The sequence below is a fragment of the Indicator indicator genome, chromosome 26, assembly GCF_027791375.1.
Source record: "Indicator indicator isolate 239-I01 chromosome 26, UM_Iind_1.1, whole genome shotgun sequence".
Lineage (NCBI taxonomy): Eukaryota > Metazoa > Chordata > Aves > Piciformes > Indicatoridae > Indicator > Indicator indicator.
The window spans coordinates 9024314-9050958 of record NC_072035.1 but is presented as its reverse complement, the minus strand read 5'-3'; the positions used below and the strand labels follow the sequence as shown (position 1 = coordinate 9050958).

Genomic DNA, 26645 nt, shown 5'->3' with positions numbered 1-26645 from the left:
AAGGGACAAGACCACCCCAGGCCAAGTTACTGAGTAACTGAGGGAGGAGAGTGGCACAGCAGGGCTTGCTCCTATCACAGGAGGCATCTCTCCCATTCAAGGACAGAGCAAATATTCCACCTAAAATGCTGGAAAGGCAGGGAAATTGCAGAGAAAAAACAAGAAAAACGAATACAAGACACAGCTCAGCCTGCTTCCCATCTGCAGGAAGAAAATCCCATTACAGCTGTGGGCCACAGTGTATGCTTACAAGGAGGAGAAGGTTTTGACAACATAAACAGGGGCTGAATTGTCCATTTCGTTTCAGCCTCAGCTTTTTTTTTGCATGTGAAACAAACCCATCTCCCAGAAACAGCCATCCCCAAGGGCCACACACCGTGCCATGATGCTACACCCACACAGCTGACTTGACTTCCTATTACTGATTGCAGCATCCAATCTGAGTGCTGAGGTTTTGATCCCCCAATATACCAGCATGGCATATGAAAACTAGACATGAGCCCAAGGCGCTAAGCTGAGGTCTGTGGCTGACCTGACCCTTCTCCAGGGCATCTGGCTTAGGAGAAACTAGTTCAGGTTCACCCCTAACAAAAAGGCAGGACAGTTTTACCTTTAGCCTGTCTGCAGACACGTCTCCATACACCCCCCCCTCCCCCCCCCTCACCATTCACACACCCTCAAGCCTCTGGCTTGCTCTGTAACATCAACCTTACACTTATTTACAGCTTAACTCTGAGAAATCTGTGCAATTTCAGCCAATCAAGCTCTCAACAAACCTTATATGGCATTTTTCAGTCTCTGCTTCACATTTAAACGTTGAATGTCTTTTTCAACCAACAAAACTGATGAGAAAAAGGTAGCAGCATTTATGAAAAGATAAAGGTTTCTAACAATAAAAAAAAAAAAAAACCAAAAGAAAAGGTACCATTATCCCATTATGGAGCACTGATGTAGGGACTGAATAGAGAAGCTAGTGTTTGGATAGACCATGCCACAAAATGGTAGTCACCTTTTTGTGTGCGTCTTGGATCTGAAAAGGAAAGAGCACCTGAAACATGAACAGTCCTCGGAAGCGTGTGCGCTTTTTGCTTTCATTCATGATCCTGGCAGAAGTGCGAAACTTGGCTTTTCTCTTCTCTTTTTTCCTCTCTTTTTTTAAATTTTTTTTTCTTTTTAATTTTTTTTCTTTCTTTTCTTTTTCTTTTTTTTTTCTCCTCTTTTTTTTTTTTCTTTTTTTGGCAAAGTGCAACCACACCTGGTTACCACAGTTTTGACATGGCCGAAGGTGCAAGTGTGATGAGAAACCTTGAGTTCAGTTCAGGGTTCCCCTGCAGTTCTCAGAGCCACATAGACATGGGATTTTTACATCCTCAATGGGAAATTTGTAGTCATAGGTAATTTCCTCATTCACATTGATGTGCTGCTTGGAGTAGATGACAATCTTCTTCTGAGACTCCACTGTGATCACTTTCGCGTAACAATTTGGCTGCAAGGGTGAGAGAACAGGTAACAATTTAGGCTCCTGATGACCATGGCTTCCCAGCCTCCACACAATCATTCCAAGCTAAAGTAAAGCAGGGCAGTCTTTTCCCTAGACAGCCTCGGACAGACTTCCAGAGCCTGGACCTAGGGGATGCTGAGAGACAAGAAGCCAGAAAACAGAGCAGCCCACCTTGTGCTCCCCCAAAATATCCACATTCTGGTCATCTCTGGTGCAAAAAAAAGCATGGATGATGCTTCACCAAATTTGTAACAACTAATGCTTAACAGATTGGTCAGGCAGCCAAGTGTTTGAGTGTAGACTGCAGCACAGAGCAGAAGGAAAAGCAGCTTCTCTACTTGCCAGGGCAGAGAACACTTTTTCCATGTCAATTCTTGAAGGAGACTATTTCCACAGAATAATGGTGCTACAATTTGGCTTGTTTTAAGGAAATATTTGTTAGATATGTTTGAACAGTGTCTGTCAGGGTCAGTCAGGTCAGTCAGGAGGACTTTGAGTGTGTTGTGTCTCACTGTGTGTTTTATTTCTCAGGTCTCCCAACCCTCTTTACACTACTTTAGACTCTGTTTTGATCTGTTGCAGCTCATCAACATTTAATCATAACCCTGTGGCCCCCTGCTACTTCTGAACATCGCCCTAATCAGACTTAGCAAGGCCTTGGTGGGTTTCTCAGTATGCTAGAGTACAATTCCATGCAAAAACATGATACTCACATTGCAGCTGTGGTTAATAAACCTGGCAAAGTTTCCACATTTGGTGGCATCGATGATGGTGTCATGATCGACTCTGAACATGTAACTGCTTCCAATGCCTTCATCCTCGTATCGCTTCTCCCGCATGTCAGCAATGACCTGTGGAAACCCCATGGGCAGGGTCACTGATCTGTGAGCAGAGATCTGCTCAACACTCACCTGGGCTGTGCTTGTGCCACTCAATAGATACATGATCCTGAACACCCCAGCAGAACAGACACCTAATTGAAAACTCAAAAGTTCAGGATGTGCTTCTTGAGAGCTTATCTCCTAAGGATCTGAGCGCTCAGCTTCTATGGGCTGTTAAAAATCCCACCCTTGTACCTCCAAATCAAATGCCAACCTCTGCCTAGCTCACACAGCTAACACTTTACAGCAGAGACTCCAACCCCTGCTCTCATAATCAAATGCTTCTTTCAGGACTGCTTTTTGATCACATTTCACCCAAATCCAGCTTACCTGCCTGATGTTCTGACCCACGTATTCAATCACCATCTCATCAGCTGCAATGGGCTCCATAGCAAAAAGGCCCCAGTCATGAATGTGGCTCTTGCAGAATTTTAGTTTCTTCTTCCGGAACTGCATGAAAAAAACCCAGCCCCAACCCTGCGTCAGCCACGGAACTGAAAGGGAAAGGCCAACCCTAGCTCCAGTATCCACAGCATGCTCAGAGCTATGAGCAGTGCTGGGGTAGGCCAACCCAGTTTAGTTTTCCTTCTGTCTTGTGGTGACAGTTAAGGCAAGAGAGAGGTCACAGGATGTGTCATAGAGTTGCAGTACTTGGGATTTTACCACTGAAAGAGGGGATTGGATATGGCACTTGGTGACATGGTTTAGTAGTCATGAGTTCTTGGGTGACAGGTTGGACTTTCATGATCCTTGAGGTCTTTTCCAACCTTACTGATTCTGTGAGACCCTTTGAGGCCATCAGTCTCTGCTGTGCTTAAGTCTGAAGGTTCTGAGCAGGGCTCAAGCTCTGCAATCGTCATATACTTAGTTATACCTAGCATCAGACAGAGCTCATGTCTCTGCCTTTCACAATGAACCACACTGGACCAGGTGTCACATTTTCGCAGTGACTGCTCTGCTCCCATTTCATAGGCAAATGATGTGCCTTAGTGTATTATGTTATATCAAGCACAGGAGAGACCGGTACCCTTTGACCCTCTGGCACACGCAGCAGTGCCCAATGCTGAGATGGCCATCACCAAGATGAGACCAAACTGCCAGAAGGTCCCTGGCCTGGCCTCACCCTGCTCCCAGCCTGCCTCTGAGCAAAGCAGCAATTCACAGGGTGACCTACCTTGAGCTGGTTGAACTTGAGGAGGTCACTGTCACAGCTACCAGTAAAGGAGGAGAGAAGCCTGCGTTGCTCTGACCGCCTCTCAGAGCCAGCCCGGGTGGAAGCATGAGGTTGGGCAGGGATGCTCATACCCTGAGAGGACAAATGGGTGATCAAAACTGACCCAACACCCTGCAGCCTCCCTGTGAGCAACGCCTTGTGCCGCAACACTTGCCCATGGAATGTGTGGCCTCCCAAAACATCCCACATCAAACACTAACACCTCCCCAGCTGCTCCAGGACTGTCAACTCACCACAGGTGTAGCAACAGCTTCACCCCATTCCTTGCCAAAAGGCAGGAAGCACTGTGTGTGACAGCCAACTCCCTTCACACCTCAGCAGCCAGCAGAGGACGTGTCCTCACCTGTGTGTCAGCTGGAGGCTCCTCTGCAAAAGCTCGGCTATTGTTGAGGTATTTGAGTTTGTCCTTCTTGTCTATTTTGTAATAGCCTTCGCTTCGTGCACAGCCCGTCACGTGCTCTCGCATCCCGTCGTCCCGCTTCTTTTTCTTGGGGGTAGAAAAGCTAGTAGGTGGGAAGAAGTTAAGGAGTAACACAGCCACCACGGCATACCAGACAAAACTTGCTACAGATACATGGAGCTAAGGCCAGGAGCTTAGAAAATTAGGAAGGTTTTGGGGAAGGTTGGAAAAAGCCCCCCTGTATTATTGAACAATAAAACATCACAGAAGCCCACATGCCTCCAGGAAAACCAAGCATGGTCCTGCCTTCTCAGCTGCATGCTTTGGGAAACTAAAGAGATAATAAAAATTTGAACATAAAAAGGTTAAGCTGTCAAACCTGTTTGAGAAAGGATTTCCCCAGAGCAAACACTAGGTACACAGACAGCAGCTGCCCAGCCCCCGGATGCACATTTTCTCTGATGTGAGTGACATATTTTTGTTCTATGTTTAGAAACTCCCTGCAGCCACCCTAAGCCCTGAAGACACCACACTGATCTCAGGGCAGCAGTGACCCCCACCAACTGGGGGTGGAAGCAGAGGAGATGAGCAGGAGGTGCTCCTCAGCCCAAAGTGCTTGGAGACAGAAACTACTCTCAGCAGCTTCACTAAATCAGCAGCTCCTTCAGACCCAGAAGGGACAGCTAAGACCCTGTGCAGATGTTTCAAACTCCACTGTCCTGACCAGTCAGGAAAACCTACAGCTGGCCAGGCAAGGACTCATTGCACCAAGCAGACAGAAGGCACCTTCAGGTCTTTGGCTTCTGGAAGGACAGTGAGTCTGCATTACTGGCAGCTCAGCCCAACAACACAGCCATGAAGCTAGGATGACAGATCAATCAATCAAAAAGAAAAAAAAAGGTACTTGTGAGCTGTAACATATCCTTAACACCAGAAAATTGAAGGCTCATAAAAAGCAAGAACTGATGGCTTTGAGATGAGAGCAATGAGGTGTGAGCTTGCTGGGAAGCAGGTGAACCCTGCATGTATTTCCACACCTATCATGCAGCACAGGATGAACCAGCAACTGGCTGTAGATGATTTTTGAATAGTTTAAAAAGTGACTGTAAATGTGCTGTTCCAGTAATCCTTATCAACAGGGAAACAGGTTCCACATATTTCCACTCTGTGAGCTGCCAAATGCAAACATGTTTAATCTCAGGGTCACAGGCAAGTCCTGCCCTCAGCCATCCTCTTCTGCCTGTCGCTGTCTGTGGTCCCCCACCACTGCAGGGAGAGTCACTCCCACTTTGAAACTGGTTTAGTTTTGGAACTGTTTCCCCAAATGGGACACAAACTGAGAATTACTGGTGATGATGTATTTCATTTTTAGAGTATTTCCTTCAAAGAATTTCAGAACGATTCCTTCAAATAATTAAATAAATGTATTTCAAGGCTGTTCCACTGGTAGGAAAAGGCAGAAATTTATGAAGTTAATCTTACAGAGGCCACTTTGAGATGCAGAGAAAGAAGAATAAAACCACACAGCACAGCACTGAGATCCACTTGCTTTTTGTTAGTATCATATCACTGATTATTTCAAGTGGTTTGGATGTTTTTGTTCTTCCTTTCTTTATCTTGGATGAGACATTTTAACTCCACACAATTTCTAACCAGAGACCACTACTGGTGGCTGTATGCAGAGAGTCTTGCTCTGAGACAGCTTATGAGTCCTAAAAACGCTCTCAAAAGATTCAAAGCTACAACCAGTGCTGCTGATGACAAGCTCAAGGGCAAGGCAGGAGGAACAGGGTCAGATCCTGCCCTACCAGCACCATTCCATGATCCTTGCTACAGCAGGAGCAGTACATTCCCCAGCCCAGACTGGGGATGCAGCTGTCCCCAATGCACCTCTTAGAAAGCTGGGCTTTTATTAGTGTTTCAAACTCAGCGTTAAAGCTGCTAGCACCACTAACTCATCTTTTTGGGCACAGATGGTGAGATTATTTTTACAGCAAGTTTTACTCCCAACTTAAAGCCCTGTATGTGCAGACTAGAAATTCCACAGGCAGGCTAGGGAAAACAAAACAAAACAAAACCCCAAAAAACCACAAACAAACCAGAAAAGTCTGGTTTAAATGCAGACAGAAGCTTCTCAAACTAGCAAGGAAACCACCCCAGAAGAGGTGCATACAGATTTTCCCTGCAGTCCTAGATTGAAAATGCAGCAAGAAAAGCTACTTTTGCAGTATTTTGGTATTGCAGCTTTGGGGAATAAAAAAAACAGTCTAAAATTCCCTGCTGATACAAGGAATTCCTATTCTAGTAAGCAAATGCCTCTTCCACCAGCAAGCTTATTCTTTTACACTGTAAGTCCTACACAACAACCGTCTCGTGCATCCTACATGTGGTGTAAGGCAGAGCACCAGTGAGAAAGGATATAAGGATGAAAAACCCAGAGGGTGTCGTTGAGCCAGTCCATACCATTGTCCTGCTGCAACAAGCGGTCATAGGTGATGCACATGAATTTGATGTCTTCCTCATCAATGCCGCCGTTCCAGATATCGTACAAAATGGTCATCTCCTCAAACTCGGAGCGTGGCCTGAACTGGGGCTGGGGTGGAGAATATTCAGGGGAAGGAATTACTGGGAGGTGCTCAGGTGACTTCTTTTGCCTTCGCCACTGTCTTTTAGGTTTTGCGTGAGCTTCTTCTTCCTTGAAGTCTTCATTCCACTGGTTCTCCAGTTCCTTAAAAGGCAGCTTCTCTGCAACTGTCTCAGCTGCTACTTTGTTGTGGAAATCATCATCCCTGAAGTCCAGGGTGACGGCTTCAGGGTCTTTCAGTCCATAGAAAACATCAGGATGCCCACTTAAGAGCTCTTTGCTCACAGCACTTTCCGCCAAGGCCACTGGCACAGGAGGAGGTTCTATGGGTTGGTACATATCCAAGGAGAGGACAGAAGGGGGTGACCGTCTTGGCCGACCTGGCCTCCTTTTGGGAAGAACAGAAGGTGGAGGGGGAGGAGGAAGAATAGAAGCACTAGTGGGTGCTTCTGGTGAGAGCAAAACAGATTTTACATCCGCCTTGCATTCCTCGATGGGCATTCTTCCATCTCCATGCATGCATGGAAGGGCTGCTACAGGTATTGGCTCATCAGGTGGCAAACCCATGTCCGTGTGGAAATCTGCTTGTGGGGGGCTGGCAAAGGGGATAGGGGAAGGAGCACTGTTCATGCTGAGCGTAAGGGAAGCACTAAGAGGCTCTTTAAAGGGTTTCTCATCCAGCTCATCCTCTGACTGCTTCTTGCCAGACAGAAGGCAAGGAATGGTAGCACCAGCCTCTGGGAAAGTAGGCGTGAAATTGAAATCTCTCCCAGGAGTCCGAGGAATGCCACTGTTAATGCCAGGAGACTGGGATGGGTAAGAAAAGGGGCTCCCTGGGACTTGAGGGGAACTGAGGGTCAAGCTACTTCCCGTAAGGGGAGCATCGCTTCCTGGTGTGGCTGGAACAGTGTCCGTGCTCTGCGACTTTGCAAGGGGGTGTGAAGACTTGGCCAAAATGTCCCGCCCAGGAGTCCTAGGAATCTCCTCTTCCATGGATGTTTTGGTCACCATTAATTGTTCAGGGAACTTCTCTGGAGGAACTAAAGATTCTTCCTTTCCGGGAGTTGATGGTAAGGGAAGCATAGAGGATGGCACCTTGTGGGCTGGAAGCAAAAGAGTCTCAGTCTCTGCATGGATGATCACCTCCCGTCCCGGTGTGCGAGGCAGCCGGTCGTCCTCCTCTGCTGCAGAGGGCAGTTTTGTTTTAACACGAGCTTCCACACTGCTGTCGTCAGGCTTGCTGAAGAAGCCGCTTTTAGAGGGCAGAGATTCTCCAAAGGCTGCCACTGAAGTTGTGAGACAAAGAGCCTCCTCCTCATCTTGAGATTCAGGCTTTGGACCCTCCTGTACCTCTGGCTCCAGCATGGCAGCGGGTTCAGACTCTTCCTCTGAAACGGGGAGAAGAGGAGAATCAGGAGCTTTGCCTCCACACAGTTACTCGCCACTTGCCAGTAAAACCATGGTTTAAGAAGCTGCAATTACAGAACAACCCAATTCCACTGGGAGGCTTTAAAAACTCCAATGCTTTACATTTTGGAGGCACGGAGTGTAGACTAATTAGCTGCTACCACAGACATCCCTAATGAACCATAAAAACCCCACGCTATTAATTTGAGGATTAGCTACGACACAGGCCAGAATGAAGGTTTTCTGCCTTCAAAACCCCTGACCATCTTCTGAGTAGACACCGAAAGCATTAGTGGATTGTGGGGTAAGGATTTTACAGGACAACTGTCAGAACCCAGAGCTATCAGCTTTACTAATGTGGGAAGGTAAACGAATTGCAAGGCCAAGAAGAACCCCTCAGCTCTCCAAGGAGGGAGTATTGAAAGGAGGTGCATAACATTCCTGAACAACACATGAAACCCTTGCATTGAATGAAGAGACACTCAGATGGTATCAATGAGGCAATTTATATGCTGCTCTCTCTGCAGCAAGCTCATTTATCTGGAGTTTACCCTCTTAGGGCCAGGGCCAAAAAGAATCAACAGCAAATCTTGTTAGGCAACTCAAAATAACATTTTCAAGTGGGAGGTGGAAATGCCTCTAGAGTAGCAAGGGAATCATTCCTCATTTGCGCTGAATGATCTGGAGATGGGTCCAGTCTCTGTAACTCCAGTACAAGTGAGCTGGGCTGCACAAGAACACTGCTACAGTTTGAGCTTGTTCCCACAGCTTACCTATAAAGCTCAGCCCACAGGCCAAGGTGCCCAAATGAAGGGCTCCCCAAATTTTTGCCCTCTCTGCACACTGAACTGTTCTAGGAAGGATCTGTGCAAACTTGTTCTTCTTCGTCCTGCCCAGTTTAACATTTTGCCTCTTGACAGCTTTTAGATTTTATGGCAGTCAAGGTGTAAGAGCCTGTGCAGGGACTGCATTTCCAGCTCTCCATGTGCCAAAATATTGTCCAGTCCTCAGCCACCTGTTCTAGTAAAAGGTTTCTAGTTTCCTTGGGTTAAACACAACTCAGTGTTGGAAGAAGGTAATTTCATTCTTTCAGAAAACCAGGGAGTATCACTGATTTAAAAGGACTTTGTAAAAAAAACAAAACCAAAAAAAACAACCACAAACAATAATATTAGGAACCAGTTACAATTCTCAGACTCCACTCACCTGCCCCACAGAGCTTGCCAGTCACATACTGTTTCGCTATTAAAACCAAAAAGAGCCTCTAGTGACCCACTAAGCACAGATTCCTGTTCTGCTTTAGCAGCCATGGGTTTTCTATCTTGAGCTTCAGCCACCACACCATCCAGTCAGTCTCCCTTGGACGACGACAACTGTTCAGTTCCTGCAGGACACTAAACTGGCCCGGGATAAGATTCTGGATACAGTAACCACAGTATTTTTAGCAGCAGACGGGTTGTGCAGAGCCCCTTACTAGGAGGGAAAGTTCAGCACAGATCTCTTTCCTTGTACAGATAGCCCCTAGCCTAGAGCCAAGACTGGAGGCAGCAAGAGAACAAGGGAAATGCAAACCCATACATCCTGGATGCTGTGAGAACACTGAACTTGAAATGTGGTGAAAAATGCCAAACCACATGGAAGGGCATACCTGGCCTACAGATGGGAGACAGCGCAAGTTTTGTCTCCTGGTCTCTTTCCATAACCAAATGCTTCAGTGTTTCAGCAGCAATAGACGCCTCTGGGACTTCACAACATTCAGCTTCCTCTGCCTTGATTTCTTCCATGCCTTCATCTTTCACTGGCAATGCAGGCACTGTGAGTCCCAAGCCTGCTGCATCCATGTAGTCATCCACAGGATACAGCTCCAAAATAGTCTCCCTCTCATCATCAGGAAGCTCCTGAGCAGCAGGTTCATGCTCTGTCTCAGCAACCATGGCTTCTCTGTCTTGATCGTCAGCCACCTCTTCCTCCTCCTCATCTTCATCATCATCATCCTCATCTTCATCCTCTGAGTCTGAACTTGACTCAAAATCAGAGGAGTCCTCACTTTCATCGGATGATTCAACTTCAGCCTTGGAAGACAAGGGACTTGCTACATCTACAAGAACAAATTACCATTAGTTCTGCTTTCTGACTTAAACAGAGTCTCCTACAGTACAAATATCTCTTTAACACATTCTAACAGCATGGAAAGGGCTTCGACAGCAGTGTGGGGGTTTGAACAAGTCACTTCCCAATTTATTGGTTTGGCAGAGACTCCCAAACCATGTCTTTGGTTGCTTACAACAATCACCACACAACAGGCAGCTCCAAGAGCAGAGCTAGTGCTGCTTGGCACCCTGCCCACATGAGTCTCTTGGAGCTGTACTAAGATTTTCTGCTGTCTTCACACACAGCTTTAACGTGGAAGTTACCATCTTTCAGAGCAGGAATTGACTGAGAGAACAGAAAAGAATTAGCAGCTAAATTACTCCTGTTTGAAATCTGGTCCCTTCTCCTGCCAGCCGCATGTTTCATCAAAGAAGCACAAACTTAGCTAGCTTTAAGACCTCTGTGCCTCTGTCAAGTTGAGCTGAGATTACTCAGAGGCTGAAGACCTATTACAAAGGGATCCACAGTCAGAAGGATCATTGAAGCTTCACAGGAAACAATTAAGTGCATTATCTTGTATCAAACTGCTCTTCAGTTAGAGAAGATGCACAAACAAAAACAATCAGCTCCCGAGTGCAAAAGGCAGACCACAGCTCACCTGAAAGCTACACTTTTTGCTTTTGCTGGAGCTGCTTACCCTCCTCGGAGTCCTGCTCCTCCTCTTTGTCACTTGTGTCTATGCCTGTCTCCTCTTCCTCCTCATCTTCATCCTCCTCCTCCTCCTCATCTTCATCCTCATCATCATCTTCATCTTCTTCCTCATCGTCCTCTTCCTCCTTTGCAAGAAAGCATTGCCAAAATGAACAGTCAGACTCTGAGAACTGTCACTGATGTACCCAACAATGACCCTCACGGATGCTGACCACAGAACCTAAATTGGGAATAACCTTAGAGAGGTTCTCTTAGCACAGACCATTAAGAGGACAGCTCATCTTACAAAGGCAAGTTGGGCACCCGGAATTACCAAGCCCCCTTTTAATGACAGAAAGTATTCAAAACTCCCATCACAAACCAACACACCTTGCCAGGTGCTGCTTTCACCAAGCCTCCATCTTCTTCCTGCTCCTCTTCTTTCTCTGAGGAGGACTCTTCCTCTTTCTCTGATGTCTCATCTCCCTCTTCTCCCTCGCTGTCAAGCTCCAGTGGCCTTGCTGGTCGCCGCCTCAGCCCCACTGCTTCTGCATCCTTCTTTGACAGGTCACATGTTGCATCAGAAGCATCCCTGTCCCTCTCCGACTCTGGCGAACAAGAACAAGAAGGAAATTGCCACCTAATACCTTGCAGTGGACGGCAGAAGTTGATTACATAATGGAAACTTTCTCTTTGGGAAAATCAAAGCCAGGAGCAATGTGCCCACGAGGAGCATGAGTACCAGACTTACAGGGGCTTACTAATTTCACAGTGTAAGTGAGGGCAGGACTGGGTGGAGGGTGTTGAAATGCCAAGGATGACAAAACGTGGGTGGTCAAAGCTGAGGAGCTGTAGGCAGAGCAGCTAAGAGACATGACACGACTGAGATCAGAACAAGTGAGCTGAATTTAACGCCTTTTCAAGTGCTTTAGAGACCCCTGCTTCTGTCCTCTCATTTCAGAACCAGTTGTCAGTCTGAGTCAACCTTACGGCATGACTAACTTGAACACATTTTATTACGCAAAAGAAATGGTATTCAAAAGCTTTGTCTTATCACTACTCTTCCCTGCTTCCAGGAAAAAAAACTTAAAATATTTTCAAATAGATTTTCCTCACTAATTACTTCATTTTGTTTTTAAAATCAAACACAAGACAAACTCTCTCTTCTGTGCCTTCTCCCATAACATGTCTAGCAAGCTGCAGGCACACCCCTGGAACACCCCATGAACACCTCTGAGCTCCCTCTACTGGGTGACCAGCCCTGCATCAGCAGAACTAAAACGGGTTGAGTTACTCACAGAATGTGAGTCTTAAATTTCCCGCCAGTGACTTTAAGATAATTTAGTCCCCAAGAGACATCTGCCAGCTGATCAGCTTTGTGAGAAGTAAGGTTTTGGCTCAGATCCTCGACTCTAACTGTAAGTCAGCACACTGTTGTGAAGTTTAAAAGAATTCAGCTTGCATGAGGCTTGCATCTGCTCTTGTGTTTCAAACAAACATGCTTTGCAAACCTTCATCTTCATCATCGACAGAAGTAGAAGGCCGGATTCTCTTCTGATCTCCTGCTGAGGCAGCTTCAGGTGGCTCCTTTCTTTTCACCTGAACAAAAGACACAATTAGCATTTCTAAAAGGTTAGAAGCAGCAGAAATCAACTTCTTAAGCAAATTGCTACTGCTCTACTTTGCCTCATGACTTACACCCAGAAACCAAGGGCCACTTCCCCAGCTCTTGATCCCTTTATTTGCTTGCAAACAGAATTTGACTGCGAATGAAATTCTACCCCTTCCATTTGCATCCAAACACTCTGGGTACCAGCACGGTGCACGTCATCACCAGGTACTTTGAAGATGACAGAGAAAGCTCTTGACAAATCCATGTGTCTTGAGATGAAGGAGAACAGAAAGAGAGCCTAAAACGTTGACATCTTAAAGAACCTCAAGTGAGCTTTATTCTAAATGAGGACTGTAGAATGTCTCATCCCAAACCCTTACTTGAACCTTCTGTGCATTCAAAATCCTAATTACAAGGAAGCCCTCTACCCTCCCTCATTTTTATGCAAATACTCTTTAGAAGGTGACCCTATGCTTCCAAGTCTTATTTTGCAAACTCACAACAGGAAGATAGTAATTTTAACCAAACCTTAGGTGTTTCAGCTGCCAAACTGCAAGATACTCTAAGCAAAGAAATTACAGTCCAAAAGCACTATAAGCATAAGCACATTTTTACAGTTATAATGAAACACTGTGTCCTAAACACAGGCCAATGTCCTGTTTACCTTGCAGAGCAGGGAGATCCCTTGCAGGCAACTCATACATGTGGTGATGAAAAGCTAAGGCTGGGAAAGAGCTACTCTTGCTCTTACAGGGAGTTACAAGTGATGCTGTCAGAAGTAACCCCGTAAGTGAACACAGAGCTAAGAGCCTGCAGGGCTTTGGGGCACAAACCTCAAGAGGTCTGTCCTCCCAATGCTCCTCTAGAGGATGTCAGCATAATGAAGACAGATCTTTACCTTGAAGGATGGCAGCCGGATGGCCCCTCGTAGTCCCATGCCCAAGCCAATTCCCTCATATCCCAGCCCTTCTCCTTTGTTCCAGTTCTCCAGAAGACAAGATGCGATTCGATCCTTTGGCTTTGGTTTTTCCTCCAGTTCTCCTCCAGACTTCACTGGAGTGAGAGATGCCTGCCATAGAGAAAACACATCGTAAAGGGCAAGTTTCCTGAGCAGTACACAAACTCTGGAAACCATTTAGACAATTGAAGTTTGTGGAGTATCACTGCCCTGCCCAGGTATCAGTTTCTCTGCAGGCAAGGGCATCTGAAGATGTATCGCATGGCCACACACATTGGAAAGGAAGAAGGTGCAAGACTTCTTACTGGTAACAAGATCTTTCCATCTCTGGGAAGCCTTCTGACCTATGTATTTTAAGAAGTTACTTTCTCTCACAAGGATCTAAAACACTAATACAAAACTGCTGGAACTCCCAGAACAGTGGCTTAGCATGAGACACCAAATGATCTTGCATTTGGAGCCATCACGTTGGCAGGCAGTAGAGTAGACATTCCTGCTTTCTCCAGTGAGTGTTTTAAAACACAGTCTCAGCTTCCTTCACATGCAGTTTAACACGGGCGAAAGTCCTTTAGAGAAAAGGGAAACCAAGAGACCCCATCAGCCCCCATGGCTCATTTCAGATCACTTGGTGTGGGGTCCACAGTGACCACCTTCCCAACAGCCATAATCCAGTGCAGATGCTAGAAGCAAAATCTTAAAAAGGAGAGATGAAAGAGGCGCAAACCTAAACCCAGCCCTTGACAGCCCAAGGGAACTCATTCCTCCACCCAGGCTGGAGTTACCAAGTGGCAAAGAGCAGCTACTGAGCAAAGGTCCTGAACTCCAAAGGGAAGCTGAAGAGCTGGGGTACACCACTATCCTCATACACCATCAAACCCAAACTCCTCTGTTTGCTTAGCAACTACAGTCCAGGTTCACAAAAACTGTCAGAAGGCTCCAGTCCTGAGAAACAGAAAAATTGAAATACTGAGGTGAAACATCTAAGGGCCTACCTACAAAACTTGACAACTAGTCACACAGCCTCATCTTTGCTCAGCCACAACAAACCTCTTTCATCAGACCTCAAGTGTGAAGGAAGAACAGGAATTCAAACCTCTGCAGCTGTGGAGAGGTGGACAAGCCAGGGAGAACATCACGCGCAGTGGCATGCCATGCTCTTCTTGAGCAAAGGTCACTGGAGGTAACGTTCACACACATCAGCCTGTGGTGTAACACCAGCTGAAAGCCAGTTTCTCCTACAGACGTTCACAGAGCTGATTTGCCAAAGCTGGCTGTAATCACCAAAGGGAAAGCATAAGCTCAGCTCTCCTTCTAACAAGGAACAAGACTAATGGGAATATCAAGCAGGGAATGCAGGCAGCAGCACTCCGTGGCCAGGGATCGCTGCCTATTCCTGGCACTCTCCTTAATGCATCTTACTCAGGCTTTCAAACCTAAACTGGATGCAGGAACAGGGAAAAGCTTTCCCTTAGCTCAGGCAGACAAGGTCCATGGTATATGCTGCCTTCCATAGAAACGTGCCCCTTAGCAGCTTCCACCCCATGCCTTTTTCATCCTGCCTGACCTAGGACACCAGCTTTACCTTTGAGCTTTCCTACCTTCTACTTTTGGTATGCTACTTTCTGGCAGGCAATCACCTGCCCAAGTTGATTTCTTTGATGGAAGATAGTGGCCAAAAAACAGAGAGAAAAGAGAAATGGAGGCACAGGAGGTTAACAAGTGTGTGAGAACCCAAAAAGGAAATAATAACGGAACGTTTAGATGGCCTTCATGTCTATGAGGCCCTGGAAGTAATAAGAGATGCTGTACCTCCAAACCCTGTGAGGAGAGGATGGGAATAAAAAAATTAACAGTGTTGCATCTTTGAAATGAATGGGAAAGCAACTGGGGAGAAGGGCACCTGTTAAAATAAAGATAAATCAGTAGGCTTAATAAGGCAGGCTGTGAGAAAGTGGAACTGTAACATTCACGTACATCTCAACAAATAACCACCGGCTCTGCAGGTCTGGGCCATTTCGCCCACCCTGTGGCAGTGGTCACCTCCTCACAACTGCTCTATCAGTTGTATTTCTGCTCTCCATGTTGAGACTGGCAGGTCCAGGATCAACATACTGCTCAAAGCGCTCGGGAAAACCCAAAGAGTGTTGCCTTCTTGTGTGTTGTTGAAGGTTCAGGGGTTGCCAACAGCATTGTTGGTCAGTGAGGGGAAAAAAATGAAACCTACAATGGGTGCTGCTCTCATGCACACCCAACAAAGCCTCTGACCAAAGAGGGACACACTTACTGTAGAGAATGGCATATGGTGGAGCTCATGTGCTTCTAAAGATGAGCTTTGATCTCTCCTGTGAAATAAGTAGGGCTGCTGCAGCTGAGGGTCCAAGGATAGGAGATATTAAAAGATCTCTCTCCCTACAAATCTGCCTCATTTATTTCTAACAACAACAAAAAAAAGACATAAACAAGCACATATGTTGTCTTATTTATACTTCCAAACCTCTGAAAATAACATAATTTCTTTCACTAGTGTCAATCAGTAAGGAAAAATATGAGGAGCTCAAAGTAAAAAACCATTAGAAAGGAGGAAATGGGGATGGCACAGCCTGTTTTGGAGAGCCATTTCAGTTCAATAGTGCCTGGAGGTCTTGGTTCATTCTAGGAAAAAAAAACAAACCAAACCAAACAGTGTGATGGTAACATATGTGGGGAACTGACCTCCAGCTGCCACCAAGGCAGCCAGTTGGCTCATCCTCATCCATGCACAGACAGCAGCAATAGGGAGGTGCAGTTTAAACTGAATATTCAGATTTTATTTTTCTCTGGCAAAAGCAGGCAGCTTATGACCGAGAAGGAATCCTGTCCCAAACCAATGTTCCAAACTACTGTCCCAGCAGAAAGGATGCTCTGAAACCTGTGAGACTTTTCTGTATGTTGCAGTCATAGATTGCCTGGCAGAAACTTCCCCAGACAGTGCCCTGAAGCAGCACTGGCTCTGGCATTTCTGTTCTGCACAGAAAACACAAGTCGTTTTCCACGCAGCACTTCCATATTTTCAGTTAGACAGTGGCAAGCTGCTGAAGGTACAGCTTCCTAAAGTGGGTCGCAAAATGCAGGTGAGGGAGGAATGTGCTAAGTCCAACCACAGTTCAAGATATAAAAGAGCCTGAACAGCCAATGAAGACCTGCCTCAACTTGCTTCTGCTTCTTCACTGTGGATGTGGGGCTTGAAACAACCTGGTCTAGCAGAAGATGTCCCTGTCCATGGCAGGGGGGGTTGGAACTAGAAGGTCCCTTCCAACCCAAACCATTTCTACAACTCTACATCTGGTCTAAAACAATTTCTTGGGTGCTTTTGCACAGTGTCTTCTGGACCAGTTTCCCTCTCTGCTCTGGAAACTCAGAGGTCTCCTCTAAAACTATCAGCACAAGCTCACTGGTAGGAAGGCAGAAGCTCTGAGCATTAGTCAGGAGCAGAGGGACTGTGTTTCTTGCCACACATCACGCCAACCAGCTCTAAGCCACAGCAAATTACACTGTCATAAAACAGCTGTTAAGCAGCAGCATTACCAGCTCTTCAGAAGCCAAGGAGCTCTCCCAGGAGCTAGAGTTAACATGCAACTGGCTTACAAAAGCAGGTGGTAAAGATACTGCTCTGAAAACTAGTACCTGAAACAGATGATTCATCTGCAAGCTATGGTTTGGTTTGGTTGTTTTTACAGTAATTCACTGTCATAGTAATTTTGAGGCTTGCAAGATCCTTTCTACAGCATTAGTTTTTGTTGGTAGTGACAAATTCACCACAACTTAGATCCCAGAGCTGCTGGCTGGCTGAGGTGCACTTTAAATCAGCTGAGAAAGGATGAGACAATTCATGCAAAGCTGTTTTCTTAACTAATCCCTGGAACTCCTCGTGTATTTGGCCAATATTCAGCTTTTGAGTTAATTGCTGCTGCTGCCTGCATGTGCTGTGGAGGCAGGAGGAGTGCACAGAACTGGAAATACCCCCAGATCTTATCACACAAAGTGGGAAACACAAAATAGGGGCTTAGTAGCTTTGAACACTCCTGTTGTATCCAACTTCAGTTTTTTGGAGTTAAAAATTCAACTTCCTCTTAGACATGATGAGAAGCCCTTGCACATCTGTCTCCTGATCTTGGGGTCATTTCCTCCTGAAAACCCCTTCCTGGAGACACCCAGCAGTGCCCCAGACCACCAAAAAAATAAATCAGCTGAACTTTTCAAACGTCAGGCCCTGGAAATATGGCACTGAGGAGGGAAAGGGAAAGGAAACGAGGAGAAGGGAATAACCCTGGGCTTCTGAGACGCAAGAGCAGCCTGCCCACCACTCTTGAAGGCCTCCCTGAAAGGAGTAGTGGAAAGGACTCTCCAATGTGAACATGCTCTGTCTGTAGATATAGCTACGTTTTGTCCTGTGACTTGGTGAACGTCAGCATTAGCGGGATTGTCCAGGTCCCCCAACCCAACAGGGAAACTTGGCAAACACACACCACGGGACTATGGTGACACTCAGGACACCTAGCCTGTGACTCTGCCCTGTGGAAGCAGTGATGTCTTTCTTCAGATGCCTGAGGGATTGCAACCCTCCAAAACACAGTTGGAAAACCACCTAATTTACAGATCCCTCCTGAATTACACCCCAGCATGGCTGCTGCATCTTGCCAAGATCTGAGCAGCCAGGCTTGGGCAACGTGCTGTCAAAGATGGATATGGTCTCTGAGGCCACTGCAAGGCATCAGAAGCACTTAGTCCCAGAAACGGCTGCCTTGAGATGGTCCCAAAGCTGGGAAGGCCGAGGAAAAGATCCACCCCAACAAAGAGGGACAAGATTGAGAAATAAACACTTCTTCCTTGGGCCTACATTCAGATAAGAGGGACAGTGTGAAACAGAGCAGCAGTTCACTCTGAGGTGAGCAATCAGGCCTCTGCATGTGTAACTTTGCATAGGGTACCTCCATCAATGACTAGGAAGGACTACAGTTTCCAGCCCGTATTTGTTCTGATGGCAAAGCAGCATGAAGTGCCTGTGTATATGGGTGACACCAAGAAAATAAGCCAGGTTTAAGGCCCAGGTGTTAACCTGTCCCAAGGCAGGCAGGTGCCTGCAGTGATGCAGCACCTTCCACATACTTGCAAGGCTTCCAGCACACACTCCTGTCACCTGCCTCAGTACAAAGACCAGCCCTGCAGGGATGCATGGAACCAGGTGAGGCAACTGAAGTCAATGCCAGACCCATGCCATGGCCACAAGCACTAAGGACAGTTCTTCCCAGGATCCAGCACACACACAAGTATAAGAAAGCCTACCTTTGCCAGACGTTCCTTCTTGTCCCACCAGTCATCAAATGCCCGAAATGCTACCACTTCGACCATCTTCCGGTTCAGGTCCCTTTTCATGATAGCCTTTAGTTCCTTCACTATGACCAGGAGAACTCCATCCACAGTAGCTTTGTGGGGATCTTCCTTCTTTGGCTCATAGCCTGGTGGTGGAACTGAAGGGTCAAACTTGGGCAGCGGTGGCCACTGCTGACCACGACCAAGAGCTGCTCCCATGGAGAATGGGCGGTAGGGAGGAAGATTCACAAACTGCATCCGGCTTGTCATGAAAGGCGGATACTGGTACGTGTTCTGTGCCTGCATCATGCGGCTCAGCATCTGAGTTTGCATCTGGAAGGACATCGGCATACCACCCCACTGGTTGCCCAAGACACTTATCATATCCACTTGCATGACAGGGAACATGCCAGGATGGAAAGGAGGAAGTGGAGGTAAGATATGAGGCGGAGGGACCCCAGGAGGGGCAGGGAGTGGAGGCGGGGGGACAGTGACGGCAGGGTGAGTGGGTGGAGGTGGTGGAGGTAGAGGTGGAGGCATTGGGAAGCCTGGCTGTGGAGGTGGCGGAGGAGGAGGAGGAAGAGGAGGGAATCCTGGTGGTGGCAACGGGGGCATCGATGGCGCCATCGCGGCTGAGTTGCTGACAGAGGAGTTCACCACAATGGTTTTGGCACATTCTGCACTGGTGATGGGCGCGGGGTTGGTCTCATCATCAGAGATTTCCATGTCCTCCCCTGAAGAATGCTGACCCTGCAACAAAAGACAGAAAGAAAGTGAGGAGCACATTCCCTTCACAATGAACATCACAGTGCTGGCTGCTTCAAACAAAAGCTAAGTTTAACACACATTTTAATTGGGAACAGAGAAAAGTGAGCAATGCTCTGAAAAGACAGAGCCCATTGAGCAGCTGGTGCCTATTGAAGCTTTTCTTCTCCATGTCAGACCTCGGGAAGCAGAGGTAAAAGCTTTCTAAAAGAGCATCAGGACCAACTGAACAAAAACCTCAGCTTCTGTGGAACAGGAGGAAGTGCTCTCGAGCTCAGCGAAATACATATAACTTGAATGTCTTTCACTGCAAGCTACATTATCTCTGTTTGCATCTAACACTGACAAGCACTTTACACCAGGAGTTTTCATTCCTTAGTTTTCACCATACACAAAGAAAGAATTACCCTGCTTTTTTAGTTATAATTCCTGGCTCATTTGCTGTCAACTCTTAACCTCTAATTGTGGGAAGATAATACTTCCACATGGTTGCTAATGATAAAAGCTGTCCTGACTAGACCACAATAATTCACATAGAAAAAAACCCCAACCAAACACCAAAATCTGCTTAAATTGCCTTTAAATATCAGTCACAAATTCTGGTATTCAGACACAGCATATGCCATGTGCCTGGGCAAAATGAACACTTTACTACCCGAAATAAATACAGAGTTATGGAAGATGTTAATCTCCCTTGTGAAAGGGATGGAAATTGGATTAAACCAGAGGGTGCCAGTTTGCTTTGAAGTTTGAAAGCTTGATTAGGTCCCACCCAACAGAAAAGTGATACCAGCTAGTTCCATCCTCAACAGCAAGTAGTTGCACCTGCATGCTATGTCCTACAGGCACTTCAGTCCTTAAGGTATCTCCAGCACAGAGACACAACATGTATGACTGCCACATCCCTCAGACATTGCTAAAACAAATCCTCTTAATAGCAACCAAATACTGCTGGAAGATGTATCCAACAGGCAGTTTAAGTAGGAAACACAAATGGGGTTGACTTTTTATTAGTGGGATGTCAGCAAAGACAGGACAGGGTCCCAACTACCTTCTCCAAAATTACTTCTCCCATTTTTCCTTTTCTTCCAGTTAAAATCATCAGAAACCACCACTCCTGTGACAGCAAACATCCCTCAGCTATTTTCAGGACTGAAAAACAGAACCTCTCATCACAACCCTCTCTCCCAGGCTTTCTACAAGCACAACTGGCTTGACTCCTTCAAACATCTTACCAAGCACATCCTTCCCCACAATGGCTCTGCATCAAAAAGCCAAATAGTTTGCATGTTGCCACCAGCTGATCTAAATAAAGAGCAGCCCCATGTTCACCAGGACAGACCAGAGCAGGACAGCAAAGCTCCATCTCCACCAGCACTCTCCTGTCTTCCCTGCATGCTGTGGGCTCCAGCCCATGAGGCAGTAAGAGATCACAATCAAGTAGTCTTTAAGTGCCTCTCTGTATTTCAATCCTGGCACGAGTCTTGGAACCTGCTGGCTGTTTTCAGCTAAATTTGACTAAAGATGCCAAAGATGTTTATTGTTTCATTACTGCAGGTGCCTCTTCTGTCTAGTCTCCTACTAGAGTCCCCAGTCTGAGAGAAGAGCTCAGTCCTCATCAGACAGTGGAGAAGCTGCACTGTGGACAGCTGCTGGGAAGCAGCTTTGGTGGCACTTCTCATTCTGAAGCTGCTGTGATTTGATTTTTAACCTGAGAATTTTGTACAGGGCTAAAGGAATAAAAGCAAGCACAGCTGAGTTGATAACTGTGCTATGAGCTGTAGCCCTATGAAGCTGAGCAACCACAACTTATCCAAATCAAACTAAATGCTTCACGTTTTATCAAAGGTCATCTCTGCTACAGCAGCTACCACCAGAGAGCAGGCTGAGCACAATGCTTGCCACAGCAGCTTTGCAAATCCTCCTGTCCTAGCACCTCCCCTCACCCTGGCTTCCCCGCATTCTGTTGCTGCAGCATGAACCCACAGGCTCACGCACCGCACAGGTCACCCCCAAAAACCCACTGGTAAGTTTAGTGGTCCAAAAATGCCCAGCAGCCCCTCAGCTCAACAAGGAGACCACCATTTACCCCTGCAGAAGGACTGAAAGTATGAGCCTGGCAAATGCCACGGTAAGTGCTATCGACCCCCTGCTAACAGTCTCACTGAGGGGACGCTCCCATAGTTTCTGAGGTGCTTTAGTATATCTGTCCCTGCAGGAGGACCCTAAGATGAACAGCTAAAAAAAGGAGAAGTAGAAATAACCCACTGCAGCTGAATCTTTCCAGAGGTGAACTGTACCATCTCCTACTCGAGCTGTCCGCATCTGGCTAACATTTCTAAGCAGGTCTCACCCCCTGCATCCTCTCCCCAGCTGCTCTATTGCACTCACGTCTCATCCTGAGGATGCTGGGCAAGAAGCAGACGTTCTGCAGCTTCAACTACTGCAGCTCCAGTGAAAGAAGCAAAGAAAGAGCAAAGAGAAGTGGCAGGTGTAAACAAGTTTCCTGCAAAACAGACCCCATTTCTCTGTAAGTGAACACAAAAAGCACTGTTAAAGCACTGGCTCCAATTGCAAAAGCTGGATGATGCTAAAGGTCAGCACTGGGTAGGGAGCCAGAAGTGTTCAGGCTACCAAAGACAGACAAAGTCACCTTCCTATTTACATTCATCTCATCTGATAGGGTACAGAGGAAAGCGACCCCATGAAGCCTCAGTGAATCAACAGCAGGCAGTGCCACAGCGAGCTCTGAGCCACAAATTCTCACCACCCCCCACTCCTCCTGCAGGATCCTGCTCCCTCCCAGTGCCACCCAACACCAGTCTGAGGCACTGCTCAAGACCAGTCTCCCGTGAGCACGTAGTACCAGTCCCAAAGTGTACGTTCAAGCCACCAGCCCAGAGCAGCTCATTCCAGCCAGTCCTGCTGCAGGAGACCTGTGTGCTCCTGCCTATCACCCACAGTTCACTCCCATCTTTCAGCCTCAGTACCAAAGAATCCTGCTTGATACGAGATTGGTTTTCCACCTTGAAGGAAATACAAGGTAAAAGAAAAGCTGATCCTGAAATTGCAGAGAGATGGCAAGACTAGCCAGACTCCGTGCTGCAGTGCACAGCAGCTTTCTTCATTCATACATGTAATTTTTCCTTAAGCTGAAATGGGAACTGCCAAAGCAGTAACTAGCTTCTGGGGGGAACTGGAAGATTTTTATTTTATTAAAATACTTCTGGTGTTCAGATGGGTCTGCAGGAAGCAATAACAGATTTTCTGCTTCCTACACTGCTGTGCTGACAACTCACCTGCCTTGCACACTGAATGTGGTCTTTGCTCCAGTTTTATCCCAAGCAAGATGGAAAGGGAAGAGATTAAGCGGCAGGGAGAAACAGATCAAAAAGGCAGAAGGGGAAAAAAAAAAAAGAATACACAAGGTTAGGAAAGAGGTCAAACCAAAAGCAGATCATCTACAAGGAAGTCTTTAAAGAAAGTTAAGAAGAATGAATATTTAAAGTGGATGAGCAGTTACAGGAAAGTCATATCAAAGAGAGGAAAACATGGGCACCGAGTGAAACAGATCAAGGTGCAGAAGAAAAAACCAAGGGGAGATGTAGAAAGATGTTCTGTTGTATGAATTTCTTTTCATTCACCCGTCTGAAGCCAGATTTACTGTGGTTGCTACCAAATACCCCTCAGGACAGAGCTGAAAGGTAGCTGCCACTGTCCTCCCAAAGAAACTGCCTTCTTGCTGGCCTCCCTCTTTGCCCTCCTAAAGGAAAAAGTTGATTTGATCAGTGGCATACACACTGCTGTGGATGTCATGGCCATCACAAAAAAAAAAAAAAAAAAAAAAAGTGCCAATGCCTCCAGAAAACCTCCCTTCAACCCACTGAGAAAAAAGCCATTTCCAACTAAATTAATTTGTGCTACCATCTTTACTTTGCATTAATTAAATTAAGAGTTAGCAAAACAGGTATTTAATCATACACATGACACATTTTTCCAAAGGTGTTTTAATGATGTGAATTTGTTGGGAGAGATCCATGTCAGCGTAACTGGTTCTAAACGGCCTCAATCGTTGGTCACCCAACTGCCACCTTTACCACCAGCAGTGTGTTTTAGCACAGAGCCTCTTGAGTTAAGTGAAATGAACATCCTGAGATCTCACTCCTGGATCAGCCTGAACAGTGACTGGGTGGAGAGCCACTGAATGCAGGGTACTGGTCTTATCTCAGAGCAATACCCAGCACTTAGCAAGCAAATGTTCATACTTGCATAAAAAAGAAACTACATCCTAATATTTACATGGGGAACTGGCAGTTTCCAGATATGAGGAGGCTGTTCTCTCCCTGACCCAGAGGAACACTGACACTGACAACTGCAGCAGCAGTTGGGAGCTTCATCACACCAGCCACTGGGTACCTTTCCTAAGGGCAGAGGAACTTCACATGCTTTCATGTCCTTTTAAAAAGGTCATCTGACAAAGAATTTACTCAGAATCTCAGAATGCACTTTGAATACCATCGGCTTGCAGGTAATTTCACTGAAGTATTCTGCTAGGTACCAAGTTGCTTATATTTGAGGTAGGGAACTTGTATCACCAAATGCAGCAACTCCTGTGACAGCCTGGATGAGCTGGGGTGCTTGAAACAGTGAAATGTGGAATCAATGGCATTAAGCACGATGAAAGATCATTAGCTTAAATGAAGCGAAGCATCCCGGGCTTCCAAGAAGCAGCAAACCTTCAAGCCTCCTGAAACTTGCACTCACAGAAACCAAACAGAACAGAAAAATACACTCTAAGCACTAAAACGTCCAAAAGTCCATATTTAAATACTGAAAATCTTTGTCATCTAAAATATTAATAAGCAGCTTTTCACTTAAGCTAGAACTACACCGGAAGAGGCTGTTGGGCAAAAGGTTTTCATAACGTGGTCAAACACTCATCACTTGGTTTTGGATTAAGTCTGTCAAAGGGTCTAAAAAAACTGTCAAGTGAGCAAGAGTCACCCTTCATCCTTACAAAAAAAAATAGGAAACATAAGCCTTCAGAGGCAAGGGAGAGGACAACTGACTAAACAGGTCACACAGCAAATGGCTGATGGGAGTTGAGAACAGATTCCAGGTCCCTCTGACTTCCTATTTCCCATCTCTGGCTGCCTCCCTGTGCCAAGCCCACACTGTGCTCATTGCTGCCCATGCTGTGTTTGACAAGGCAACAGCTCTAGGGCAATGAGTTGTGTTCCCAGGGTGAAAACAGCCCTGATGGTCTAACACAGAGCTCTCTTCCCAAGCTCCTTCAACAGTGCACATTAAAGAGAATGAGGCATTTCAAACCTGCTGCACATCTTACAACACTGTCCGGAGCAACAAGAAAACATGGGGATGCAAACCAGAATCTGCAACTCTCCTCACAAACACAATTTCAATGAAAAACTCCTTTAAATGAATACAAGCCCATTCCACTTTGGCCCAGAGAATCCCACTGTTTGCTTTGCTAACACCTTTTGTTGTGCAAAATCTACCTACTGGAGCACAGGGAGGGCTTCAAAAAATACTGATTTGGTCATTTTTCATCTGCTTTTAGCTCGGGAAGAACTTGCAAGTTCCACATGCTCTTGGCAAAGCATGTAAAGAGCCATGCCTTCAAACTGCCCTCTTGCTGAGAGGGCAACGCTCGGCCACGATGACATGGCAGAAGGACCATGTTGAGTGCTCACACCTCACAGTATGAAGCATGAAAAAGGCAGACTTCATACTCTATTTGCAATACAGGTGAGTATTTTTACTCTGCTAACTGTAATTACAGCTTTCCCTCTGAAGGAATACACACAAGGGTGGTACTTTGCTGGTGTTGCAGAAGTGGAGTAGAGAAGGACAGAGTTACCCAAGGCGGTTTGCCAGCAGTTTAGCTACAGCAGCAAAAAAACCCACAGAGCACACCGCTGTTGGCACCTTCCCGGGTGAGCTTTCAAGCCTGTTCAGATAACTGTGCCACCACCAGTGCTGAGGATGGCTCATGTTGGCCAACACGCCACCACTGCAGCCTGGATCCATGCTGAAGTGTGTTTACTCCTCCATGGTCTTTCAACCTCCTTGGGGCAGCTGTGAGAGCACCAGTCCTGCTGCTGCTGTCAGCGCTCGACGGCGATCATGGCAGCTTTAACCAGGACAAAGAGAGCTTTCAGGTGCGTGTGCACTATAATGAAATGCTCAGCTCAGTAACAGGCAAATGAAAAGATTAACATATTACAGATCAGTGATTTTAAATGTCTTCAGCAACATGTATTTCTATCTCAAGAACAGAAGACTAAGATTTTTATGTAGCTATATATTTATAAAGCACTTTGCAAACCTAATTTGCAGGCAGAGGTTGCAAACGGAGCGCAGCAGAACACAGATCAAGGTGATGGATTCATCACTGTGTCCCACCAAAAAGGCTGCAAAGGAGCAAGGATATCTCATCGAAGAAGAGATATTACTTGGGTATTTTGGTTTCTTTATTATCAATTGCTAAACTCTCTCTCAATACTTGAAAAGGACAATTCAGGCTCTGTGAGATGACAATATCCATACACTGCCTTGGCTCAGACTGTGTTTTGGTCTGCTCCTTATTTGCAACTCTTTGGCACAGACAACTCTCTCCACACCTACAGGGCTGCAGAACAAGTAAAACAAGTGACAATAATGTTCAAGTGCTCATCATAAACAAACAGCACTGTAAACACCAGCCTAACTTATGCCACTTTTCTAATGCCTCAAGATGATACCTCAAACCACAGAAGGATAGAGAAAGAATTCCCCAGAAGTCCCTGTTGGTCCCAGAACACAGAGATGGGGGTGAGGAAATGCCACCATGGTGCTTGTTTGTCTCACAGTGTGCTGGTTCCTAATTAGACCACCCTGCACATGGGGAGATGCCACAAGTTGGGATTTAGAAGGCTGTGAAGAAGGAGCTCATCTGGGCTTTCAGTGCAGGGCAGGAAGGGCTCTTGAGAGGAGGCACATGGAGCTAATGCTTACATAGGGAAAAGGTCTCCTGCCTCACTTCCAGTGTTTCCTGACACTAGAAACGTAAGTAAATTGACTTGTGTTTTAAGGACAGCAGGAGAGCTGGAAGACTGCCTAATGGTCCAAGCCATCATTAGAAAACTTAGTGAATTAACGTGACAAAATGAG

At 46.3% G+C, this 26645-nt stretch overlaps 1 protein-coding gene across 1 annotated transcript in view; it reads right to left on the bottom strand.

Annotated features, from left to right (window-relative positions):
* Positions 1-1260: 1260 nt before the first annotated feature.
* SETD1B (SET domain containing 1B, histone lysine methyltransferase) overlaps positions 1261-26645 on the bottom strand; it is a 49267-nt gene continuing 23882 nt past the window's right edge. The window contains exons 7-18 of the mRNA XM_054392765.1: positions 18681-19457; positions 13299-13469; positions 12300-12387; positions 11179-11396; positions 10796-10934; positions 9656-10105; positions 6438-7988; positions 3960-4126; positions 3557-3688; positions 2713-2832; positions 2215-2352; positions 1261-1486 (exon numbers count right to left, since the gene is read on the bottom strand). Of these exons, the coding sequence (XP_054248740.1) occupies positions 1313-1486; positions 2215-2352; positions 2713-2832; positions 3557-3688; positions 3960-4126; positions 6438-7988; positions 9656-10105; positions 10796-10934; positions 11179-11396; positions 12300-12387; positions 13299-13469; positions 18681-19457 (4125 nt within the window). The 3' untranslated portion in view covers positions 1261-1312. The remainder of the gene's footprint in view (positions 1487-2214; positions 2353-2712; positions 2833-3556; positions 3689-3959; positions 4127-6437; positions 7989-9655; positions 10106-10795; positions 10935-11178; positions 11397-12299; positions 12388-13298; positions 13470-18680; positions 19458-26645) is intronic.